General features: G+C 36.3%; 3 protein-coding genes across 4 annotated transcripts; all 3 read left to right on the top strand.

The window, feature by feature from the left end:
• Positions 1 to 246: 246 nt before the first annotated feature.
• On the top strand, positions 247 to 1,814 carry LOC104224945 (uncharacterized protein At4g22758-like). The gene is made up of 2 exons (XM_009776674.2): positions 247 to 758; positions 1,532 to 1,814. Exons 1-2 carry the CDS (start codon positions 473 to 475, stop codon positions 1,705 to 1,707), a joined length of 462 nt encoding a protein of 153 aa, XP_009774976.1. The 5' UTR covers positions 247 to 472; the 3' UTR covers positions 1,708 to 1,814.
• A 9,511-nt stretch (positions 1,815 to 11,325) lies between these two features.
• Positions 11,326 to 12,628, top strand: LOC104224946 (uncharacterized protein At4g22758-like). 2 transcript variants are annotated; one of them, XM_070167453.1, is made up of 3 exons: positions 11,326 to 11,384; positions 11,631 to 12,123; positions 12,278 to 12,628. In XM_070167453.1, exons 2-3 carry the CDS (start codon positions 11,904 to 11,906, stop codon positions 12,451 to 12,453), a joined length of 396 nt encoding a protein of 131 aa, XP_070023554.1. In that variant the 5' UTR covers positions 11,326 to 11,384; positions 11,631 to 11,903; the 3' UTR covers positions 12,454 to 12,628. The 2 variants fall into 2 exon arrangements, with proteins under 2 accessions (XP_070023554.1, XP_009774977.1); XM_009776675.2 differs by lacking the exon at positions 11,326 to 11,384 and having other exon boundaries at positions 11,461 to 12,123.
• Positions 12,629 to 18,790: 6,162 nt separating this feature from the next.
• Positions 18,791 to 21,653, top strand: LOC138885292 (uncharacterized). Its single transcript, XM_070166226.1, has 4 exons — positions 18,791 to 19,230; positions 19,292 to 19,802; positions 19,993 to 20,446; positions 21,205 to 21,653. The coding sequence occupies exons 1-4, from the start codon at positions 18,791 to 18,793 to the stop codon at positions 21,651 to 21,653; spliced, it is 1,854 nt and encodes a 617-aa protein (XP_070022327.1).
• Positions 21,654 to 26,227: the final 4,574 nt, after the last annotated feature.

Below are 26,227 nucleotides of genomic sequence, written 5' to 3'. Positions count from 1 at the left end.
GTCTAGTATTAATATTGTACATAACAGAAGAAGCGGCTTAACACTTGCCCAGAAAACAGAGAAGGAATCCAGTGTCCATTTCAAGAAGCACATCTTTCCTTTTCTTTCTCTCCCAAAAGTTCCGTAGTTGAAGCTTATTTTTCCCTTCAGGCCCTTTTTTTCTTAATTTGCAGAAGCCTGTGAGAAAAGCTCCTCTCTGCTTGAATGGTTGATACCATCAAAACTTTGATGCCCACTCTTCTTTACTTCTCGTTTCTTCTCTCCTTTGGCTTTGTTAAAGAAGCCTGGTATTATCGTTGCATTGGCCTTGACCCTTGAGATAGCATTTTCATATAAATTTAATCCATCTGTCTGCTTCTTTGGAAATCCAAAAGATTCAGGAGGACTAATTAAAAACTTAAAGAGAGAGAGAGAGAGAGAGAGAGAGAGAGAGAGAGAGAGAGAGAGAGAGAGAGAGAGAGAGAGAGGAGAGATGGAGAGAAAGTTGATGAAATCATTTTCTGAGAAAATATGCATGCAGAAGGCAATAAAGAAAGGGGAGGAGAATAAGAAGATGAAGAAGAATAGTACTAGGTTGTTGATTACAGTGAATGTGTTGGGAAGTGCTGGTCCGTTAAGGTTTGTAGTGAGTGAGAATGATAAGGTTGCTGTGGTTGTTGACACTGCTCTGAAACTATATGCTCGTGAGGGCCGACTTCCAATTCTGAGTTCAGACGCCAAACATTTCTTTCTTTACCCTGCTTGTGCTGGACTTGATGGTACAGTACATCCTCTTGAATCTTTTTCTTTTATATATATATATAAAAAAAAAATGCCTTTACATTATTACTCTACACAATTCTCCTATTGCCTTTTCTTTTAGTGATATATTTTGCTTAATCATTTATTGAGTTGAAGTGGAGTCTCTTGTTCCAATTAAATTACAGTTGTTCGAGCTAAAGCTTTATGAAATTCTACTAGAACTCCTAATCTTTTAATTGCATCAATACAATAATATAGTTGCCTGGGCATTGTGGCTTTATACACCCCAAAAAAGTACTACTGTAATAGGAGAATTATGTACAGTAATAATGAATAGGCACCCAAACAGAAAAATTACAACCTTTAATCTACCCGTTGATGGTGTAGGTTGTTGGTTTTTTAAAAGATGGGACAACAAAACTATTTAAGGTATTGATTGAAAACGTTTCTCAATAATTTTATTAAACATAACAAGGCTTTAAATAGCCAATTAGGAACAAAAAATCCACATAATTTGAAAATCAAAAAAACCTAAAATATTTCAACAAACATACAAATTTAAAATTGAAATTCATCCTAAAACTAAGCAACTTATTATGCTAAAAAAGTTACTGCAGTAACCGGAAGCAATAAAATTTCAACAAAGGTGCTCATCCACTCAAGCCTCACTCCTCAGAATGAATCTTATTGTGCTATTAGATTTTTTTGTGTGCTTACTTAGGATATGTTCAATTCTTGTACCACATTTCAGGGCATTGATAACCTTGTTTTTTCTGAACTGATTTTTCAGCTCTAGGACCATTGGACTCGATAGGATCACTAGGAGTGAGAAATTTCATCCTTTGCAAGAAGCAAAAACAACCATTGATGACAGAAGGAAGGGCAAATGAGATTGCTCAGAATGGGAAAAAGGGTTGGAAGGCTTGGCTGACCAAGTCATTTAGCTTCAAGATTCATTCCCATTGAATCACTTTCTTGTGCCTTAGTTAATTGTGGTTTCGTCAAGCCTATAAGTGTTGTGTACTAATAAATGATGTGTATATATGCATCAATTCCTGGTATTGACTGATTTACTCTTAACGTGCCATATGTGGTTGGATTAGTCATGCCAACGGATTCCAGATACCAAGATGGTTAAAAAATATATGTAAGTAACTCAAGTATTTATGAGAATCAACTTCTATGGAACAAAAGTTCATTCCCAAGATCAGACGTAGACCCAGGATTTTAACACTGACAGCAGCACAATATTATGTTCAATCAGTGCCTCCTAAATGCTTTTAGTGTTCGGCATACTAAGTAATTTAAATTAATTATTTTCAAAGTATATACATATACATATACATATTAAAATTTCTGTCGATTTTATGGGATCGGTGACCCCTCAATATTACGCATAGGTCCGCCTCTGCCTAAGATATCCTAAAAATCAAAGCATATTCAAGAAGAGTGATGTGGGGATGGTGGGAAATCATAGAGGTTTCCAGCGATTTTGCTTGAGCAATAATGGTTAATATATCTTTCTAAAAGCAAAGCCTTCAAATCTGTGTACTAGCTACTTTATTGGTTGTTCCGAGTGTACTATAACCATCCCTCTATAAAGGTAAAATACATAGTTTGCCTCCGGAACTTAAAGACCAAACCCCTTGACACATCTTTTGAGCACGGATAACCTTTTACACGCACAACCTTTTCAAAAGTATCTAATACATACCTTTTTTGTCGACGTGGCTAGTGCATGTTTTACCAATAAAATAAGGTGTGTGAACAATAAAAAATTTATTTTCTTTCTTTATTTTATTTTTTTTCCCGTTTTCCTAAACTAATTCACTGGCTATCCTCCGCCAAATCCAACACCCACCTTCCACCGTTGTTTCTCCACAATTTCTCCACCATCCTAACCAACACCCACCTGCCAAGAACCACCATACCTTCACCATTGAAGCCTGTCTCTTTTCTCTCTTTTTTTTTTCTTCTCAAAACCCAGTTGTTGGTAGCAGCCATGGAAGCCATTACCTTCTGTATACAAAATAGAGTAGTTTGAGTTAAACCCAGAAGCTAAGATCTTCAAGTCATGTCATTTCTGGTTTCCATCTTTGAGTTTAAACAAATATTATGCAGTTTTATGTTCTTGAGTTATAATAAAGACTTGTAATTTCTTCATTTAAAAGTGTTTTGGTGGATCTAGTTATGTCAGGTTTTATGTTATGTGGGTTTTTTCTTTTATTTTGTGAGTTTGAGTTGAATTCTCATTCTCTGTAAAAATAAAAAATAAAAATTACTCCTTATTTAAGTTTTTAGAAGTGCAGATGACATACTTCAATGGTGTGATTTTTTTTCTATTTCTAAGTGTTGTCCTCTTTAAAATAGACTGTATTTGTTGAATTCTTGTTACTAGCTATTGCTCATGTTTTTAAAGTAAACAAAGGGGAGGGATTGGAGCCTTACAGGAGTAAGCCGATGGGAAGGGGGCTTGGAGAAGAGGGTAGACGGTGGAGGAGGAGGAAGTTGATGAGGGAGGGGAGGCTTGGGGAAGATTTTTTTTTGGGTTTTTGGGGGGAGGGGGGATAAGGTGATATAATATTTAATTTTATTGGAAAAAGTTTAATCAATTAAGGTTTATTTTAAGTATATATTTATTTATTATTGAGTTATGACATGTGTTGCATTTTGATTGGTAGGTGGATGCAATTTCCAAACAAAAAACTGGTCAATAAAAATAGTGTGTCTTAGATACACTTTGAAAAGGTTGAGTGTGTAAAAAATTATCCGTGTTAAGTTCCGGGACAAACTATGTATTTTGCCCTCTATAAACACTTTCTGGATGTTTAAAGCTATATATATATATAACTGTTACTGTCAAATCTTTGCATCTTTTCGTTAGAAAGAAAGAAAAAGAAAAAGTAGTCTCAACCCCTTAAAAAGATGGGACTTCTTTGACCAGTGTATAATATCCATTTTATTTTACTAGTCTAAGGGTATATATATGTCGTACTTTTTGTAAACGGTGTCGTATTTATATAAATAATAATAAAAAAATAAGTATTATCTAATATCATTTTCCCACAAGTTGAAAGCCTTGGCCAATGATTTAGTTGAATATTATTGCAAAGGGAGGTGTAGGTTCGATTCTTCTTAGCCTCAAATTTGTAACAAAAATGTTTGCTCAAAGATGTTCGAAAAATAGCACCCAGGGTGGCTTACCAACATGTAATATAGGTGTTAAGAAGTCATCTCGACGTCTTATGATCGATCGAGGTCACACACCAAAAGAGCTTCATGAGAATTAGCTGGACTACGATTGAAGATCAAGAAGTGTATTCTGTTGGAAAATATGCTAAATGGCGTAAAAATGCTTCACAAGTATTTTAACGTGCTTGTAACGATGTGGAAGATGATCCGGAGTCAATTTGGACTCAAGAGCATCCAAAAATGGAGTTCACGAAGGGTTTGGTAGAGTGCAGCACTACAGCGGGCGCTGCAACAGGAGACTGTGAGGCTACAAGTAGAGGCTAATAGTGACGAGCGATGCAGTCGACCAAAGTTGGGCGCTGCAGCATACAGTGTGACGACTAGGGGCATATGCAGAACTTTTTTAAGCGGTGTTGTATTTATATATATTATAATAAAGTATTATCTAAAATCAGCTTCCCACAAGTTGAAAGCCTCGGTCAATGGTTTAGTTGAATATTATTGTAAAGGGAGGTGTATGTTCGATTTTCCTTAGTCTCAAAATTTTAACAAAAATGCTCGCTCAAAGTTGTTCGAAAAATAGAAGGCCTACGTTCTTACCTACAACCTTTACAAACTCAAATATAATCTTGACCAATGAACCAAGAAGTACTCTTCACCAAAAAGCGGTGTTATTATCATATATTGCTTTATTTTTACAGAATACTAATATAAACATTTAATATTTTATTTCGGCGAAGCGGTTTCGGATAACACCGCTTCCACCTATGTGCATCCGCCCATGGGTATAGATAAGAGCTACTAAAATGATTTACTTTATAAAGATTTTGGACTTCCACTCGTCGCTTTAAAGTTTTGCGTTGAATGTTATTTGATGAGTTTTTCAAAATAATTTATGAATGTTTCCTAATGTTGATTCATTCCATGTAATCCCATATTAGTTTTCTATGCCAGTCCCTTATTTTAATGTTCTATAGTCTAAAGTTAAGGTCATGAAGTTAAATAAACTTAAATCAGGGGCGGATCTATGTTGTGGAGTCCGGGTGGTATGCCACCCGGTCGCTCCGATAAAATTTCATGTATCCACATGTATTTTTACTAACTAGTTTTACGGTACGCGCATTGCGCGTGTAACCTATCTAAATGAGTATAAAACTTTTAAAAAATTATATAAATATTATTTTTAAATTAAAATAAATGTGTAAATTTATTTCAACAAAGAATATTGATTTTGTATAGCTAATTCAATGAGAAATATCAATTTATACATTTCGCTCACTATGTTTTCTTTTAACTACTACCTTAAATTACTTATGAATAGATGTATATAATTTATTTTAATTAATTTCAATATATAAATTTATCTTATATATGTTTTACTTTTCGAGTATTGTAATTGATTTTTAATTTAATATGTGTATAAATTTACAATATGTATTCAACTAATTCAAATAATTAACTTAAAGTACATTATAGTACTTATTACTTCAAATTAAAAATACTACTATTATTTTCAAAACGCAAGCATGTCGTATTAAAATTATTTATATATATTTTCATACACGACCTAGTATGTTTAAGTTTGGTTTACATATTATTAGTAATCTTTAATTTTTGAAAACCTAAAATTAGATCTAAAATTTTATTAGTAGATTTCTAACACGTTTATACACATTTTATCTAATGCACGTGTGAAAATGTCATAATTACTTTACATAATTTATTTAAGGAAAGGATTTATAAGTAAATTTTTATTTGGTGTTAAATTCCTAAAATTGAGTTTCTATATATGTAGTCCGAATAAGGCAAGATTTAATGACCAAAATTTAGTTGATTTTTACGTCCTAAATATTAGTAGAATAATTAAATTATAATTATAACCAATATAAAATCTATATTAAAGGGTAAAAAAGGCGAATGACATTTCACTAAGGGTCTTTGTGCTAGGATATGCGCGATGCGCGTGCACCTTCTATCGATCCGTATAAAATTATGAAAATATAAGCCCTTAACAATAAGATTTTTAAAAATATAAGATCTTGAATATGACAAATATTGAGCCTACTTAGTAACAAAAAATAGTGGATGTTCTATCTAAGCACGACAACAATCAAGATAATTGAAAGTTTAGTGTTATTATGTATCTCGTTCTTTTATATTAATTTTGTATCAAAATAGTCATCTAGGTACCATATATTCTAAGACAAGTTAACTACAAAGAGAAGAAAAATTAATGATAGATAAATTATGTAGTTAAATCATAAAATTTATCCCAAATCCTACTTAGTGACAGAATCAGCTATATATTATAAAAAATTCTATTAGCTACAAGATGAATTTACTAACTAATTCTTGTTTTGTAAAGTTATATTATGTAGCAAAATTTCTCAGTAATAATATTAGTTCTTGTTTGACCAAAAAATAAAAGTCCTTTTCCATCTATTTTATTTTAACATATGCATTAAGGTAATTTAGGTACTTTTGTAAATTAAATTATGATAATTAGTTTCTTATCACAAATTAATGATTACTATTTTTTTCAACAATAATTACTATTTCAAAACTTAATGCCATAGTAAATTTTAACGAATTTAACAACCAAGCTTCTAATAAAATACTTATGATTTAAATTTTAAAAACAACAAATAAATCATATGAAAAGAAAAATTGGTCTTTTTGATTAAACAAGGACAAAGAAAAAAAATACCACATAAAACGTGAAGTTTCCTTGTTGGAAACCAACAAAAATCTTTCCTCCTACCTTTTTTGTATTCTTTTATGTCTTAATATATTGTATCCTTATTAGGAGAAATGTCAAACACTAAATTATATTAGATTTTTTTATTTATTTAGAACTTCTAAATATAAGGAAAGTTTTTTGAGTTTATAATTTTATCCAATGTAAACTTTTTTTTTAAAGGGTAAAAAAGGTGAACGACATTTCGCTAAGGACCTTCGTGCTTTTAATATAGTATAGATATTTCACCTAAAAAAGATAGATAGGTAAATAATGGCACCCCAAGTAATGTAAAAATAGCACGGTACAGCCAGTTTTCGGACTGGTCATTCAAAAATAGTCAGCGTTTACCAAGTCAATGAAAAATAGCCACTATTTTGTTGCAACAGAGACCGGTCAAGCATAATGAACTGGAGTTCGGTGCACATGTGTATGAACTCCAACATATTATGCTGGACCGGTATACTTTGCTGGAACTCCAGTATATTATGCTGGAGTTCTAGTGTACTTATGCTAGAACTCCATCATATTATGCTGGAGTTCCAACACACTTATCCTGGAACTCCAGTATAATATGTTGGAGTTCAAGTATACTTATGCTGGAACTCCAGCATAATATACTGGCGTATTTTTCGGGTTTTGAACAGTATTATCGCTCAGATTTATCTTTACATGAAAAGTGGCTAAATTTTGATTACTTTTAAAACTGGACTATTTTTGAACGACCAGTTGTAAATCTGGCTATTTTTGAATTTAACCCAAGCAGATTGGTTAAAGGTGCCATGGTCATAGTACCTCTTGCCAGGCCCAATACTCAATATAGATCCTCATTTGCTCATATTGTAGAACCAATTTTACTTTACTGTGTTAACACTTTCCAATTTACCTTTTTTTTTCTTCTCTTTTTCTTAATTTCTTTTACCTTCATTTTTGTATTTTCTCTCTATGTACAATTTCATTTTTATTAGTTATTTAGATTAAAAAAGTTTTTACTTTACTGTGTTAACACTTTCCAGTTTACTTTTATTTTTCTTTTCTTCTTTTTTTAATTTCTTTTATCTTCATTTTTGTATTTTCTCTCTATGTACAATTCCATTTTTATTAGTTATTTAGATTAGAAAAGTATATTTCCTTGCACTATTTGTTCTAGATCTCAAATATTTTTTTAAAAATATGCATTTAATCATTTTTCTTTTTTATTTAGTTAGTATTTTTATTTTTTCCTTGAAATGGCCAAATATATTCAGTTTGGTTATCATGCGTATCGAACCGAATAAAGTTAATTTAAAATAGAGCGAACCGATCAAATGCATGTATATCCAAATTCAACCTCATTGACTACTCATTACTGTAAATTAAATGCAGTGACACCCGCAACCATCAAATCCTGGATCCACCTCTGACTTAAATACCAGTGCCGAATCATGATGGAGTGAAGTACTTGACCGATGGAGCGTACTGAAGCATTGTAAATAGGGATATTGTTACACAGATGGCCCGTCAGTTTTGTTAGGTGTTGTCCTAATTTTCTTACCATATTTGGTTTTCGTTTTTCTTGAAGGAAAGAACAACATATTTATCATAATTGAGTTTTTCTTTTCCTAGAAGAAAAATATAATTTTTTCATATTTGGATAGTCATTTTTTCTTGTAGGAAAAAGTTTGGAGTTTTATAAATTGAAGATCCGTCCTTCTCATTCAACAACATTCACATTGTAGCCATATGGGGTTTGAGAGTCGTGTTTAGGGGAAATTTTTTACGGGACAAGTGTTAGTGTGTCACTTGTGTTTGCTCTTCGTGAGGTTGTTCTCTCTATATTTTGTACCCTCTTTTTATATAGTGGATTGTTCATCTCCGCCTGTAGATGTAGGTTAATTGACCGAACCACGTTATATGTTTGTATCTCTTTTGGTAGATTTCTCCTTTGTTGTCGTCGCTCAAGGTTTGCTTTACTAGATTCCCCATGACACCTGATTTTTCGGTCCCAACAAGTGGTATCAGAGCGAGGTTTAAGACAGGTTCATATTGGCGGGTTCAGTTCTAGTCGCAACCTATTCGATGGTAATCGTGATTTTTGTATGAGAAATTTGATCGGAGTGCTACACACGTTGAGATAAATTTTATGGTGGAGATTTGGAGATGCGACCTGTTAAAGGTTATGTGATGAAGGTGGATCAAGTTTATTTTGTCAGAAAATTCAGGCTAAGGGGGAGAATTGTTAGGTGTTATCCTGATTTTCTTATTGTTACGGAATGAAAGCGGATATGAGCAAGATGGTATGTTTAAATGGGAGCAATTATAATATTTGGAGAAGCAAGATGAAAGACTTGTTATTCGTGAAGAAAATGCATCTACCCGTTTTTGCAGCTTATAAACCCGAGAGTATATCAGATGAAGATTGGGATTTCGAGCATCAACTAGTATGTGGACATATACGACAATGGGTTGGAGATAATATTCGCAACCATATTGTGAATGAGACACATAAGAGATCATTATGGGAAAAGTTAGAGACTCTTTATGCTTCAAAAACTGGGAACAACAAGTTGTTCCTGCTAAAGCAATTGATGACCTTTAAATACAAGGAAGACAACCCTATCCTTGATCACATAAATTCTTTTCAGGGCGTCCTTGATCAGCTGTCTGGAATGGGAGTTAATTTTGATGATGAGATACAAGGACTTTGACTTCATAATACTCTGCCTGACTCTTGGGAAACTCTTCGTGTTTCTTTGACAAATTCAACCCCTGGAGGTAAGGTGACCATGGAATATGCCAAAAGTGGTGTATTGAACGAGGAAGTAAGGAGACAATCTCAGGGTTCATCCTCACAAGCAGATATCTTGGTTGCAGAAGACCGGGGGCGAGATAGAACAAGAGGCTCAAGGAATAGAGGTAAAAGTAGAAGTAAGTCAAGGTTCAAATACTATAATATTACATGCAACCATTATGGCAAGAAAGGACAACCTTGGAGAATTATTCTATTCTCATTGATAGAAATCTTTCAAAGACTTAAGCACATAAGAGTGGTTTTTGAGAAAGCTTTCATTAAGAGAGAAGAGAGAAGAAAAGTATTTGTTTTTGCTGCAGATTTTTATTCGAACCAACCAACTTTAAATCATGTTTTCTGATTCGTTAACCGTTGGATCGGGCTGAAACTTTGACCGAGTGTTTTTAATATCTTCATATTTGATTCGAACGGTGAAGATCGGATATATAGGTCGAAGCATCTGATTTCGAGCCTCGAATAGCAGCTTTATTTTTGTGGATTCTCCTCTTTCTTCAATTGATTAGTTATTGCTTTTGTTGCTATTGTTGCTCCGTGTTTGGCACTTGTTGTGTAGCCAATTTGGAGAACTTTTGTAACCCTCTTATTGTTATAGTGGATCTTTTTGGATCTTTATGATCCTGTGGTTTTTACCTTCGATTTGAAAGGTTTTCCACGTTAAAATTTGGTGTTCTTTATCTTCTTTATTTTCGGGTTTGCCTCTTCCGTAACATAACAATGGTATCAGAGCAAGGTTCAAGACAGGTTCATATTGGCGGGTTCAGTTTTAGTCGCAACCTATTTGACGGTAATCGTGGTTTTTGTATGAGAAATTTGGGTGAAAATTTGGAGATGCGACCTGTTGAAGGTTATGTGATGAAGGTGGATCAAGTTTATTTTGTTAGAAAATTCAAGCAAAGGGGGAGAATTATTAGGTGTTGTCCTAATTTTCTTACCATAATTAGTTTTCGTATCTCTTGAATAAAATGACAACATATTTATCATAATTGGGTTTTTCTTTTCCTAGAAGAAAAGTATAATTTTTCCATATTTGGCTAGTCCTTTTTCTTATAGGAAAAGTTTTGGGGTTCTATAAATTGAAGATCCATCATTCTCATTCAACAACATCCACAATGTAGCCATATGGGGTTTGAGAGTTGTGTTTAGGGGGAAGAACTTTACGGGACAAATGTTAGTGTGTCACTTGTGTTTGCCTCTTCGTGAGGTTGTTCTCTCAATATTTTTGTACTCTCTTTTTATATAGTGGATTGTTCATCTCCGCCCGTGGATGTAGCTTAATTGACCGAACCACGTTATATGTTTGTATCTCTTTTGGTAGATTTCTCCTTTGTTGTCGTTGTTCAAAGTTTGTTTTACTAGATTCCGCATGACACCTAATTTTTCGGTCCCAACAAGATTCACTATTCACTTTTTCTAGCCAGTATATATAGATTATATATTGATTATACACAATTATACATGTATTATACATGAATTAGACATATATTATACATCCGTTGCCTATTTTTAATTTAAAAAAATTAAATGGGCGGCTATTTAGGTAAATTATTCTAGCAAATATTCCCATTACTTATGTTTTGGTTGACTTACACAGCACTGAATGTAAGGATTTATTTCAATTTTTAAGAGGAATCTGAAAAGGAAATTTTTTATTTATCCTTGCCAATAATGTCCCATTGTTTAAGTTTTGATGGACGACTAACCTATACATGGATTCTTAGTAGTTAGTACTCTACAAAATTAATAAAGAAACCATGTTTGCTTATGTAACTTATTTTTATTGAATCCATTATGGTTTAAATAAATTGTAGTTGTGTGTTTCACTTATTCTTTATTTATTCTACCAGAGCATTAAACTTGAGAATTCAAGAATCAAACCAACGCGATTCGTGCGACTCGTTATATGTATAACATACTTCATGCCAGGTATTTGTTAAGTATACAAATTCTTTACTTAAAGTTACGGTGTATTTAACTTGAATACTTTATATGTACATAATAGAAGAAGAGGCATTGGATTTGCCCAAAAAACAGAGCAAGAATCCAGAGTCACATTTCAAGAAGCATAGCCTTCCCTTTTTTCGTCCTCTGCCAAAAGGTTGCGTAGTTGACGTTAACTTTTCCAACTATTCCCTATTTCACATCTCCACGCCTTGTTTTCTTCATTTGCAGAAGCCTGAGCAAGAGCACCTGTCCTCGCGGCTTGAATGGTTGATATCATCAAAACTTTGATGCCCGCTGTTCTTTACTTGTCGTTTTGCCTCTCCTTTGGCTCTGTTAAAGAAGCCTGGTACTATCGCTGTATTGGCCTTGACCCTTGAGATCAATTTTCATAGAAACTTGTCTATCTCCTTTGGCTCAATAACTGCAGCTCTGTAGAAAATCACCTAGCTGCTTCTTGAAAATCTAAAAACTTCTTAACTACTATATAACAAGAAAGGAGAGATGGAGAAGAAGCCAATAAAGAATACTCCTACTAGGTTCTTGATCACGGTCAATGTCTTGGGAAGTGCTGGGCCGTTAAGATTTGTAGTGAGTGAGAATGATAAGGTTGCTGGTGTTGTTGAAATTGCCCTGAAACAATATGCTCGTGAGGGCCGACTTCCAGTTCTGGGCTTTCATGTCAATGATTTCTTCTTTTACCCAGCCAGTGCTGGACTTGATGGTACACAATATAGTATATCTTAATCTTTTGTTTTTCTTTTCTTTTTTTTAATCCCTACCTCTATCCCACTGTGGAGTAAACACTGCAGAAGTACATATATATTGGTGACTTTACTTAGGCATTAATAACGTTTTTTTCTCAACTGATTTTTCAGCTCTAGGACCATTGGAGTCGATAGGATCAGTAGGAGTGAGGAATTTCATCCTCTGTAAGAAGCAAAAACAGCCACTGATGACAGAAGGAAGGGCAAATGGGATTGCTCAGAATGGGAAAAAGGGCTGGAAGGCATGGCTGACTAAGTCATTTAGCTTCAAGATTCATTCCCATTGAATCACTTTCCTGTGTCTTTGTTAATTGTGATTTCTTCAAGCACTTGTATGTTGCGATGAGTATGATAATTACATTAATAAATGATGTAAACATGCATCAATTCCTTATTTAACTCAAATGATTATGAGAATCAACATCCATGGCTACTATTGTAATGAAACATTTTCTTTTTTCTCGGCCGTATCTGTAGACAGAGTTGAATCCCAACTAAGTTTGGTCGCGATCTTTTATATGCACATTTTGCATGTGATTGTTGGAAAATAAGGTGAAAAACATTGACAATAACTTTTTATATATATTGCCAACAATATAATATATACACAGTTAGAACTGAAAGAAGCCGAAGAACAGGATATATCATTTAGTCAAAGCAGATTTAGAAGAAATCTGGGATGGTGGGAACTCATAGAGGTCTCCATTAACGATTTTGCTTGAGGAATAAAGTTTAAAATCTATCTTAAAGCAGAGGCTTCAAAAGAAAGCGTGAATTTGGAGCTGATGATTTATTCGAAAGGGAACACAATTAATAGGTCTTAGCATCGTTTAGTTAGTGGTCTTTTTAGCATCATAACAGAATATAATCTCCAAGCTTCAATCTCTATCTGCATATATTACTTCTTTATCTGAGTGTATCAAAACCATCCCTACATGAAATACTTTCTGGTTGTTTAAATCTATATAGAGTTAGAGGTTCTGGATATATACTCTTTTTTAATCTGCCTTTCTTAATTTTCTTCTTTCTTAGGCTACGTTACTGGCACTTCTCCACCTTTTCATTTGATAAAAGAAAAGGAAAAAGTAGTCTCAACCCCTAAAGAAGTATTCTTTGACCACGTTTACAATATGATCGACCATTTTATATTACATTTCAAAATGCATTCCCTCTTTATTGGCGATTTAGCGATGAATGAGGCAACTGTGGAACGTATACACACAAATAGCTATTCCATGGGTATTGCATCAAATACCTTCACTCTTCATAACCAGAAATTTGGTTTCTAATCATATACAGAAATAAAGAGTAAACCTTGCTTCCTTTTTCTTTTCGTTTGTCTAATTCTTCTGAATATCTATTAAAGCCCATGGGCCAACTTGTATGAGCCCAGTTAGCCTCTCTGAAAGCTGGGCAAGCCTAATTGGTCCAGAATAAGAGATGGAATAAGGCCTTCAAATTATGGAAAATTTGTAAATGATCTATAACATAAATTAGATTTTCTAGATGATGGCAACTAGAAACTTTGACAATTTTTGGTCGATGTACACATGTGACACTTTAGCGAAGTTCGACGATAATAACTTTCTTGGTAGGATAAAATTGGTCGGTAACTAAATGGCTGCAGTAATTTCGAATAGAATATTATGACCTGGTGTGGACGCAATAGCTTTCTATCCATTATTTTTTTCATATATATTTTTTAAAGGTTTAACTGATTTTTATTTTTTTGGTAACTTCAGATACATACACTTTTATCTTCTTCTTCGTTGCTTTATTCTTTTTCTTTGTATTCATGTCACATGTGTAGGCATCTACATTTTATTGGATTTAAATTCATAAAATTATTTAGACTATATTTTTAAATTCAAGACATATTAGTTCAAATAAAGCTATTAGGCTAATATAATTGGATTAATTATAAGTCCAATATATATGGATTAAATAAGTAATTTTTAATCCATTGGGCTAGTCCATTTAGTTGGGCTACAGATGATGAGCCCACTTCATTAGGCCCAATATGCCATTTTCCTAGAGGCCCAGTTGGGTGTCACGTGTCAAATGATGTGGCACGCCAAGTCAAACGGAAGAGCCAATAGGATAGTGCCATGTGTCAGAATGACAAGGCATGCCAAGTCAAATTAAAAGGCCAATGAAATCGCGCCACATGTTCAAGTGACATGTTCTGGCCAATCAAATGTGGCCTTGTCACTCTTCAATCTGATTGGTCGGAAAAAGTTTGTTCTTATCATAACTCTTCCCTCCCACAACTATAAATAGAGGTTTTCATAACTCAAAAAAGACACCAGAAGTTATAACAAGAAGACGCAAGGAAGCTCGTAGATCAAAGGCCACAATTCTCTGCAAACTGCAAGTTTCAAGCATTCAAGCACTTCAACACAAATTTCAAGTATTCAAGATCAAGAACGAAGTCAAATTAAATACAAGGAGTTCAAGATCAAGGCTACTTGTTCGTGATACAATTCGTGGCAACAATCAAAGTGTTCGTGACGGATAAATCAAATTCAAATTCAAGATCAAGCTCAAAGGCCCTTGAATTTATATTGGAAAAGTAGAATCATAGGAATCATAGAGATTGTAACACTCATATTACTTGAAATTAAATACTACGATTGTTGCAATATTTTTCAGTCTTGATTTTATTTTCTCGATACAATTTATTATCTACAAATTCTGGCACACCCAGTGGGATAATCTCTACCTCTCATCTCAACATTTGAATTACCAAAGTTCAGGAACATCGAAATGGCTTCAAAAGAAATCAACTCCAGTTCAACTTCCACCAAGGCTGCTAATTTCAGGTTCTATATTGATGTGGAAAACATCCTCGATGTTAGCTTTGGAAGTTTTGTACCAGTTACGAGGAGCAAAACAAGCTCTTTAGGACAATAAGCACCCCAAGTGCCGTCCGCATCTACCCTTATTTGCGAATCTTCATCCTTAAAAGGGGCAAGGTCTTCCACAAATGCACCCGAAGGAGGAAGCGATGTTGCTAAAAAGATCAAGAAAACTCTTGCTCTGCTTGACCTCTCCGGATCTAAGCACTCTACTATGAAGGAAGATGATGATGCTTCAAGTGATGGATCCTCCCCACTTACACCACATAACATGATCCAATCAAGGATCAATCTGTGTGACAATCCATGCTACTCTCCATCGTCCACAACAATCATGCAAGACATGATGACAAACACTTCATCTGTGGAGGAGCAGTTGGCAAACTTGACGGAAGCAATCGCTGGCTTGACCAAGTGCATGCAAAATCAAAATGATAGAATCAACAAGCTAATAGATAGGGTGAGAATCTTGATGGAAGAAGAATCTACCCACGCACCTGGCAAGCTCCCAAAAGTTACAAAGAGTGATTCTCCCCCAAGACAAGTAGCATCCGCTAAGGCGATCCGTGTCTCATCTGAAGGGATGATTCCAATCGATCAATTGAAGGAGTTTATTGAAGGAACTATTAAAAATAAGTATGAAGTTGCTGTCAAGTCCTCCCTTGCATATGCGAAGCCGTACACTGCAAGGGTCGATATGTTGAAGATGCTTGTTGGTTATCAACCTCCAAAGTTTCAATAGTTTGATGGTAAAGGTAATCTAAAGCAACATGTGGCGCACTTTGTTGAGACGTGCAATAATGCTGGGACTTATGGAGATTACCTCGTCAAGTAGTTTGTTCGCTCACTAAAAGAAAATGCTTTTGACTGGTACATAGACCTCGAGGATGGATCTATTGATAGCTGGGATCAACTAGAGCAAGAGTTCCTCAATCGTTTTTATAGCACGAGACATACTGTGAGTATGATAGAACTCACAAATACTCATCAACAAATAACCAGTTATCGACTTTATCAATCGTTGGAGGAATACAAGCCTCAACTCCAAAAAGAGGCTTAGTGAAGCTTCTGGCATAGAAATGTGCATCCAAGGCATGTATTGGGGACTCCGCTACATCTTGCAAGGTATCAAGCCTAGCATGTTTGAAGAACTTGCGACTCGCGCCCACGACATGGAGTTAAGCATAGCCTCCGCTGGAAACGAAAGGTTACCTATCTATGAGCCTCGCAAAGGGAGCGGCAAGCAAGAAGTCAAGATATGGAGCAAGTTGGTATCGAGGTCAGAAAACAAAGAAGCCATGAATGTCAACACATCACATGTGAAGTTCATAATGAAGGTGAGCAAGAAGCATAATACGAAATCCACTTCTTTTCAAGATAAACCAAGTAGGAAGTTGACTCTAAAATAAATGCAAGAGAAGGAATACCCATTTCTATACTCTGATGTGCCAGCAATTTTTGAAGAACTCCTCGAGTTAAATCTCATTGAGCTTCCAGAGATGAAGCGACCAAATGAAGCTGGGAAAATAAATGACCAAAATTACTGCAAATATCACCGACTTGTAAGCCACCCTCTGGAGAAGTGTTTTGTCTTCAAGGACAAAGTTATGGACTTGGCCCATGAAAAGAAGATCATGCTTGAAGATAAGAAAGCAAGCGCAAACCAATTCTCTATCACCTTTGGCTCATTCAGTCTAGATGAGTTACGCAGTTTAAAAGAAATCAAAGATGAAGAATTACTGGAGAACAACAAAGTTAAAGACGATCAACCTGATGATAATGAAGGTTGGATGTTGGTGACTCGTCGTAGGCGCCACAAAAGGAGCCCACGAAAAGAATCAATAGAACAACCAATAAGGAAGATGATGGTAAAAAGACCAATGAAACAGAATCCAGTTAGGCGTTTTAAGAAAGCAAAAGTGGAGATGCACCACCCTCAAAAGCCACGACATCCAGTGACCTTGGAGGATTTCTTGCCATGTTGGTTCCGCATGAAGATTTCCCATGATGATATTGAGGCCTCTTGTTGCAATGCTGATAAGGGGAAGAAAAGAGTGATAACATATCATTGGCACCATCTTCAGAAAATCCCATCGAGTCTATTCCTCAAGAAGTTAACGCCTGGGAGAAAAAAGTTATGTTTACAAATGACGACCTTCTACTAGGTGACACTTTTCATAACCGCCCGTTGTACCTGGTTAACTATATGCGTGATAAAAGGGTAAATCAAATTTTGGTTGATGGAGGATCCTCAGTGAACATATTGCAAATTTACACTGTGAAAGAACTTAGTATTCCCATGAACGAACTCTCTGAAAGCCGTGTGATGATCCAAGGATTCAACCAAGGGGGGCAAAGTGCCATAGGTGCGATCAGGATAGGAATCACCATTGAAGATATGGAATCAAGTACATGGCTGCATATGATCGATGCAAAGACTTCATACAGTGTCTTGCTTGGAAGGCCTTGGATACATGAGAATAAAGTGGTTCCATCTACCTGCCATCAAAGTTTGAAATACTATGAGGGTGAAGTCGAGAATAAGATAGTTGTTGATGATGAGCCATTCACTGAGGCTAAGTCACACTTCGCCGATGCAAAGTTCTACTTAAAGAACCGCATTATGAAGGAGCTAAAAGCTGATGATGTCATAAAAAGGAAGAATGATGAGCCTACAACTAAATAGCTAAGGTGACTACTGGTAGAGTCAAATATGTTACTGAGGAGGTACAACCTAACTCGAATAAATGTTATAGAGGGGATATTGCGTCTTATGGCAAGAAAGTAACTCCTGCACTTCAATATGTCCCTAAAAGTAATAAAGATGAAGGTGAATCATCTTATCTCCAAACTAACATGCTAAAGGAGTTAACTCTTCCGGTAAAACAAATTGAGGCAATAAAGTTGTCCTCAAAGCCACTTCAGGGTTTGTGGCCCAAAATTATTTGCAGAATGTGGCACTCCCTACAAAGCGAACAGATGAAGGTTTTGATCCTAATGCTTACAGTTATTTGCAAAAGCTGGATACAATTCCAACGTACCGTCAAAGTTAGGGAAGATCCCATTAGAAGCTGCGACGAGGCAACCACGTGAAGGTTTGGGATACAAGCAACTGTCACCTGTGCGCATCTCTATAAGAAGGGCAAACAACAATTATATCACTGTAGAAAATGAATCTGTCGCTTCTATCAAGCCTTCTGTCTTTGATCGACTTGGAAAATCAATTGTGAGGACTTTTGTGTTTGAGATTGGGTCCATTAAAGAAAGGGAATAAGTTCTAGAGAAATTATCAAAATACAAGAACACCGACTTCGCCCAAAATTCAGAAGATCTCTAAGGATTTCCAAAGTCCGGTTCCTTCTATAATAAGGCGACAAACAAAAGTCATAGTTTCGTGTAATGAGGTATTGAAAGTAAAGCCATACACTGTGGTCTACACTAAAGAACGTGATGAAGACGAAGAAAGTGTAGGTTCTTCGTATCATGTTGCTGCGCAAGGCGAGCACGATGCTTTATCTCTAATGGAGGATGACGAGAAATTGGACGATGTTTCACCATGTTATCACATATCCTTCAACGATGGGGACCCTCAAGAAGATGAAGATGCGAAAGATGTTCCCCCTGAACTTGAAGAACGGGCGAAGGCAACGATTGATGCCTTAAAAGAAGTTAACCTTGGCACTGATGAAGAACCAAGACCCACCTACTAAGTGCTTTACTAAAAGTTGATGAAGAAAGCACTTATATTGAGTTACTCAAGGAGTTTATGGATGTCTTTGCTTGGAGTTACAAAGAAATGCCTGGCTTGGACCCTAAAGTAGTAGTCCATCACCTTGTAGTCAAGAATGGCACTCATCCTGTTAAGCAAGCTCAAAGGCATTTTAGGTCAGACTTGGTTCCCCTAATTGAAACCGAAGTTAACAAACTCATTGAAGCTGGATTTATTCGGGAAGTTAAATACCCAACATGGGTTTCAAGTATTGTCCCTTTAAGGAAGAAGAATGGCCAGATTCGAGTATGCGTTGACTTCATGATTCTCAATAATGCGTGTCCTAAAGATGAATTCCCGCTTCCTATTCCAAAGATGATGATCGATGCTACTAATGGGTACAAGGCAATGTCATTTATGGATGGTTCGTCGGGCTATAACCAAATTCTCATGGCACCAAAAGAGGAAGATCTTACTGCATCCCGCATCCCTAAAAGGTATTTATTGCTACAGGGTAATACCTTTTGGCTTGAAGAACACTGGTGCTACTTATCAAAGGGCTATGCAGAATATTTTTGATGACCTTCTCCACAAAAATGTTGAATGCTATGTGGACGACTTGGTGGTAAAATCACGAAAGAGGGGAGACCACTTGAAAGACTTGAGAATGGTGTTTGAGTTGCTCCGAAGGTACCAACTTAGGATGAATCCATTGAAATGCGCCTTTGGAGTTACTTCCGGAAAGTTCCTTGGTTTCATTATCCGACATCGAGTGATTGAAATTGATCAAGCCAAAGTAGATGCAATCTTGAAAATGCCTAAGACTCGGGATATTCACGAATTGGAAAGTCTACAAGGAAAGTTAGCGTATCTTAGGAGATTCATCTCAAACATAGCTGGGAGGTGTCAACCATTCAGTCGCCTTATGAAGAAAGGTGTCCCTTTCAAATGGGACCAAGCGTGTAGCAATGCCTTTGAGAGCATTAAATCCTACTTGATGAAGCCTCCAATTTTAGCAGCCCCTATACCTAGAAAGTCATTTGATACTATACATTGTGGAACAAGAAAGGTCTGTTGGAGCGCTGTTGGCTCAAGAAAATAGTGAGGGAAAAGAAAACTCTCTTTACTACTTGAGCAGGATGATGACACTAAATGATCTAAATTATTCGCCAATTGAAGAGTTGTGGTTGGCACTAGTCTTCTCAATTCAAAAGTTGAAGCACTAGTTTCAAGTTCATGTTGTCTGTCTTGTTTCTAAGGTAAATTCCATCAAGTTTGTGATGTCAAAACCTGTTCTTAGTGATCAACTAGCGAGATGGTACCTCCAATTTCAACAGTTCGAGATTTTGTATATCCTTCAAAAGGCTGTAAAAGGACAAGCATTGGCAGACTTCTTGGTAGATCATCTGATACCTGATGATTGGGAGCTAACTGACGAACTACCGGATGAGGAGGCAATGGTCGTTGAAGTTCAACCTCCATGGAAGATGTACTTTGATGGTGCTGCGCATCGTGGAGGAGCTGGTGCTGGCGTAGTATTTGTCACTTCCCAAGGTGAAGTTTTTCCCTACTCCTTCACCTTGACACAACTCTGTTCCAACAATGTTGCTGAGTATCAACTGTTAGTACTTGGGCTTGAAATTGCTGTTGATATGAAGCAGTTACACTTGCAAGTCTTTGGTGACTCCCAGTTAGTGGTCAATCGGCTTTTAGGTAGTTACAAAGTCAAGAAACCTAAACCACGACCTTATCATAATTATGCTAAGAAATTGATGGGATGGATTGGTGATGTGATTATTCAACATGTGTCTAGGAAATAAAACAAGAAGGCTAATGCTCTAGCTGCCCTAGCTTCATCGCTAACCCTGCCTTATCAAGCTCAAGTTACTATCTGCCAAAAATGGGTAGTACCGCTGCCAAATGAGGTGAAACTAAAGAAAATGAACTCGAGCATCTTGTGGAAATTTCTGGAGCTGAGAAGGAAGAATGGAGACAACCCATCATCAACTACTTAAGCTATGGGATACTTCCAGAAAATCCGAGGAGAAGGACTGAAATCCGTCGTCGTGCACCTCGCTTCCTTTACTACAAAGATACTCTATATAGAAAGCCATTCGAAGGAGTACACTTACGATGCTTAGGGAAAAATGAAGCATTCCAAGCTTTGCAAGAAGCACATTATGGGGTATGTGGGTCACATCAGTCTGGATCAAAGCTCCACTTTCATATAAAAAGGATATGATATTATTGGCCAATGATTGTAAATGATTGCTTGGACTACACTCGAAGATGCAAGGCTTGCCAATTCCATGCAAATTTTATTCATCAGCCTCCTGAAGTGTTGCACCCGACTATTGCATCCTGGCCGTTTGATGTTTGGGCATTGGATATTGTTGGACCACTACCAAAGTCCTCTAGTGGGAACCTATACATCTTGGCTGCAACTGATTACTTCTCAAAATGAGCTGAAGTTGTTGCTCTTATGGAAGTAAAGAAGGAAAATCTTGCAAGTTTCATTCGAGTAAACATAATTTATCATTTTAGCATTCCTCATTACATAATAACGGATAATGGCAAGCCATTCGACAATAGGTTGATGAACAAAATTTGTGATCTCTTTGGCTTTAAGCAACGTAACTCTTATATGTACAATGTTGCCGCCAATGGTCTAGCTGAGGCATTCAACAAGACTCTATGCAACTTGTTAAAGAAAGTCGTCTCCAAATCCAAACGAGATTGGCATGACCGTATGGAAGAAGCTCTGTGGGCATATAGGACAAATCACCGCACGCCAATGCAAGCGACTCCTTATTCACTTGTCTATGGAGTCGAAGCCGTCTTGCCACTCGAGCGTCAAATAACTTCATTAGGATCAGCTATTCAAGAAGGGATCACTGATGAAGAAAATGCTCGACTTTGATTAGCAGAGTTGGAGGCTCTTAATGAGAAGAGGTTGGAAGCTCAATAGAGTCTTGAATGTTATCAAGCTCGATTGTCTCGTGCCTTTAATAAAAGAGTTCTCCCGAGATCCTTTCAAGTAGGAGATCAAGTCCTTGCCGTGCGAAGGCCTATTATTACTTCTCATAAACCTGTAGGGAAGTTCACTTCAAAATTGGATAGGTCATATGTCGTACAAGAAGCATACTCAAGTGGGACTTACAAGTTGGTTAATGCAGATGGCATGAGAATCGGCCCTATCAATGACAAGTTTTTGAAGAAGTATTATCCTTGAAGTTACAACGCTTCTTGATGCATGAGCCTAAACTGCATGTTCCTACACTCCTGGCTGGCATGAGTCTAAATTGTGTACGACGCATACAAAAAAGTCCGCTAGGTTGAAAACCTCGAAAGAGTCAGCCTGGGCAAAAGTTAGGACTTAAAAAAATTTATTAAAAAAATTACCCATTATGAACTACGGTATGACTTGATCCTCTTCACCGAGGCACGTAGGCAGCTTAGAGTTTCATTCTAAGTTCAGTCGCATGATTTCAAAAGATACATAGTGCCCCAATTATTGTCCGAATGAAGTATGAAGGAATGTAAAATTAAGCTGAAACGCCACCCTCCTGTTGAACTTTGGATCTCATTTGATTTAAAGGGGGAAACCATCCATGTAAATTGGTATCTTCAACAGGACGATTTTAGGAGGATGCCAAGTATTTGCATTGAAGTCCAAGGATTCTCTATATCTTCAGGTTCGACAAACCTTCAAGCTTGTTGGTCTCCAAGTCCTCCCTCTTCCCTAGAAAAAAAAGGAAGAGAAGAGAGACGTCAAAAGGGAACACAAGTATAAGAAGAAAGATTGTTTGGCACAACGTTTCAAATTCAGTGATACATGAACCCAAGATATTTGTGAGAATGTAGCTCTTGAATCTTGATTGATGGCAAGTAAAACGTCTTTCGATCTCGAGGCTTCCATACCAAGACATGAAAACTTTGGCAAAGTCGCACTAATTTAGAATTGTTGGCATATCAAAAACTAAAGTCAATTTTGAATTATTATCCAAAATTGTCCTTAAGGTATTAAATCTTTCATTTTAGATATGTTGGTTCATAATTTCGATGTTCCTACATCAAGATACAAAAGTTTTGGTGAAGTCGCACAAATCTGAAATCGTCAGCGTGTCAGAATTTTACGTTGACTTTGAAATATTATCTGAAACTATCCTTAATGTATTAAATTTTGAATTTTGTATATGGTTTAATTTTGAAGATTGGTTTCTGAAAAATTAAATGGTTCGTGATTTCGATGTTTCTACACCAAGAAATGAATTTTTTTGGTGAGACTGCGCAAATATAGAATTGACAGCATGGTGCAATATAAAGTTGATTTCAAAATATTATCTGGGACGATTCTGAAGTTATTTGATTGATAATTTTGGAGATGTTCTATATTTTGAAGTCTAGTTTTCAATAAATCAAATGGTTCGCAATTTCGATATTTCTACACCAAAATGTGATTTTTTTAGTGAGACTGCACAAATCTGGAATTGATAGCGTGGTACAATATAAAGTTGATTTCAAAATATTATTTGGGCCAATCCTGAAGTTGTTTGACTGAGAATTTTGGATATCTTCTATATTTGGAAGTCTAGTTTTCAAGAAATTAAATGGCTCGTAATTTTGACGTTTCTACACCAAGATATGAAATTTTTGGTAAGACTGCGCAAATCTGGAATTGACAGCATGGTGCAATATAAAGTTAGTTTCAAAATATTGTCCAGGATAATTTGGAACATGTTTGATTGCTGATATCGAATATGTGTTATATTTTAAAGTTTAGTTCCCATAAAATCAAATGGCTCATATTTTTGACGTTCTCATACTGAGATATATACTTCCCACCGCAAAGATACAAAGGTGATAAACAATATCATCTTCAAAGAAAAAGGAGGATATATCTTCAGATATAGAGAACCTCGAGACACGAACGACAACTATGTTTAAATGAAAGCCAAGTTTTATTACGTAGACGTCAATGCATCATGCTAAGCAAGCAACTATTGATACTGATAAAAAAAGATGGGGAAACATTAATAAAAACGCACAATGTAAAGTAAAACAGATGGAGTTTTCCGTTTCAAGGATAGTCGCTAGTTAACTAAATGCAGGAAAAAAATAAGAGGCAAATAAAATACTCTATATAGGCTAATCTAAACCCAACTTGTAATTGACTAAATCCTTAAGGGTGGCCTCTAAGTGTTGTTTCTTTATCTCCACGTCGGCCAAGTTATCAGCAGTCGCTAAGGAAACATCAGAACATCTACGGTACGCCTCTTCAGCAGATGAGACTCTAGATTCAATCTCTTCAACCTCTTTCTTGGCAGCATCTCGGAGAGCTCTTAACTGTTTCACCTTCTCCTTGGCCTCTTTGAGAGATTGACTAGTGGTAGACAGTTCCTCGTCCTTCTCCCCTTTTTCAGTCAAGATAAGATCAATATGTTGCTTGGCTTTTAAAAATGGCTATGATTTTTCAATGTCCCCAACCTTATCAGAAAGAGTTGATCGTGCCTAGTCATATAAATTGACAAGCTTAAAGAAAGACATCAATAGGTCTTTTAGAGAAGAAATATCCACACCCTTTCCATACATCTCCTCGAAAATCACTTGGATCTCGAATTGAACAGAAGAAGCATTGTCTGCAGTAAGGTCAGAGAGTTTGGTATGAATTTTAGCCCAAACATTCAAGATGAAATCCTTGCGAAGAGTCAAGACAACCTTTCTTCCATCAAATATAGATATCATTGGTGCTAATCGTTGGTGAAAATTAGGCCCCGATTTTTCTCCAAGATTAGGAATGGAAGTCGCCTCTTGGTCTGACTTAGATATCGAAAGTGATTTCCTCGAGTCCGGATTCGCCCCAGATTCACTACTACCCTCTGGCTTGCTTTGGTGTGACGCTATCGAAATATGATCATTATTTGGCTGCATATAAAAAAAAGATTGACGGTTAGTGAAGTTACCTATATGTTATAAGACAATATGAAAGTTTTAAGTATTAACTCTTTAATGACCGTCAAAGTCCTTGAAGCATTGCCAATACTGTAGGTAATCTCGACTACACCCAAATCAGTGTCTCCTTATTTGTTTGAATATGTCTTCACCCGCTTGAAGTTTTGATCGCCATGACTACTATCACTCTCATTTTAGGATGGGCGTTTGTTGGAGGTAGGGACAACAATGCCTAATGGAAAGGAACCCTCATGGACTTGATGAGCCTGAGAAGGTCCTTCTTTTTTTGAGCTTCTTTATATGGAGGTCCCTTGATATCGCATGGTGCAACCACTTGGGATTTCAAAGTAGGAGCTTTGTCCTTGTTGTTATGTTCTTGAGGCGTGATCTCTAAATGTACATCAGTGATTGGCCCAACAAAAGTCACCAAAGATTCTAAATGATCTTCAAGAAAGCTCCCATGTACACTTGTCCACCAAGATATGTACTCTGATGAAAATAGCTTTTTAACCATAGATATAGCCGGGGGAAGGTCGCCCTCGCGCTGGTGGAATTATGTAACACACAAATTCGCCAAAATCTGTGTCCTTCTTCTAATAGGCGCTACAAAGGTCATTTTCCAAAATACCAGGACTGGTCTGATAAAATCCAAATTGACGGCTGAATCTATGTGGACTATATGGTTCAAGAATGAAAGAGTTCCCACACCTCAAAGGAAGATAATGAAAATGGATACTCATAAAATAATTGACTTTCGATTCCGATGCTTTATCATTATCCTTAAAATAGTAAGGTTCAGACCCCTCTAGCATGGTAGAAGCCCAAGATGCATTATCTGCATGATGGATGCATTATCTGCTTGATGGATGCACTTTTTTGCATTTGTATCATTCAAATACCTTGCATCACCTTCCCCAGAATATGCCACCATCAATCGAACATATGGCCTTTTTGGAAGCCCATAGTGTGTCTTGAAGTAGTGAGCAAACCAACCATATACATAATGAATGCGAAAAGAGATTTTGATATGCTCAAGCTACGAGGACTTGGAGATCTTGTTCAAACCATAGTAGATGCTCGCTAGAACTGGGATTGCAAGGTTGAATTTCCATCCATATGCCACCATGCTCGCTGTTTTAAAGGTCTCGGGTCGAATAAAATCGCCATCTTGAAAGGGAAATACAAATGCACACAACCAACAAGATAATAATACCGCCAGATATGTGCCTTCTCTCTTTTAATGTCGAACCATAATGTTAGCAAACATCGTCTCATCCGCGCTAGACCATGCAACTACTTCTGGTATAGCTCCAGTGGGATTGTGCGTTGACTTCAAACTGGTAGATTTTTTCTCCCTCCTTGCTGGAGCAGGTTTATATCTCAAGTCTCTCTTGCACCAAAATTCAATCCACTTGCTAAATGAGACCTTTGGATCATGACTCTCCCCTTCTTGAAGATGGTTAAAGGCGGTAAACAAGTATCCACAAGCTTGAGGAGTAAATCTTTCATTCTTCTCATTAACATCTGTGAGTTCGATAGCTT

Source organism: Nicotiana sylvestris, chromosome 2 (assembly GCF_000393655.2).
Source record: "Nicotiana sylvestris chromosome 2, ASM39365v2, whole genome shotgun sequence".
Classification (NCBI taxonomy): Eukaryota; Viridiplantae; Streptophyta; class Magnoliopsida; order Solanales; family Solanaceae; genus Nicotiana; species Nicotiana sylvestris.
Note: the sequence above shows the minus strand (reverse complement) of the source record. Positions and strands in the feature narration are given on the sequence as shown.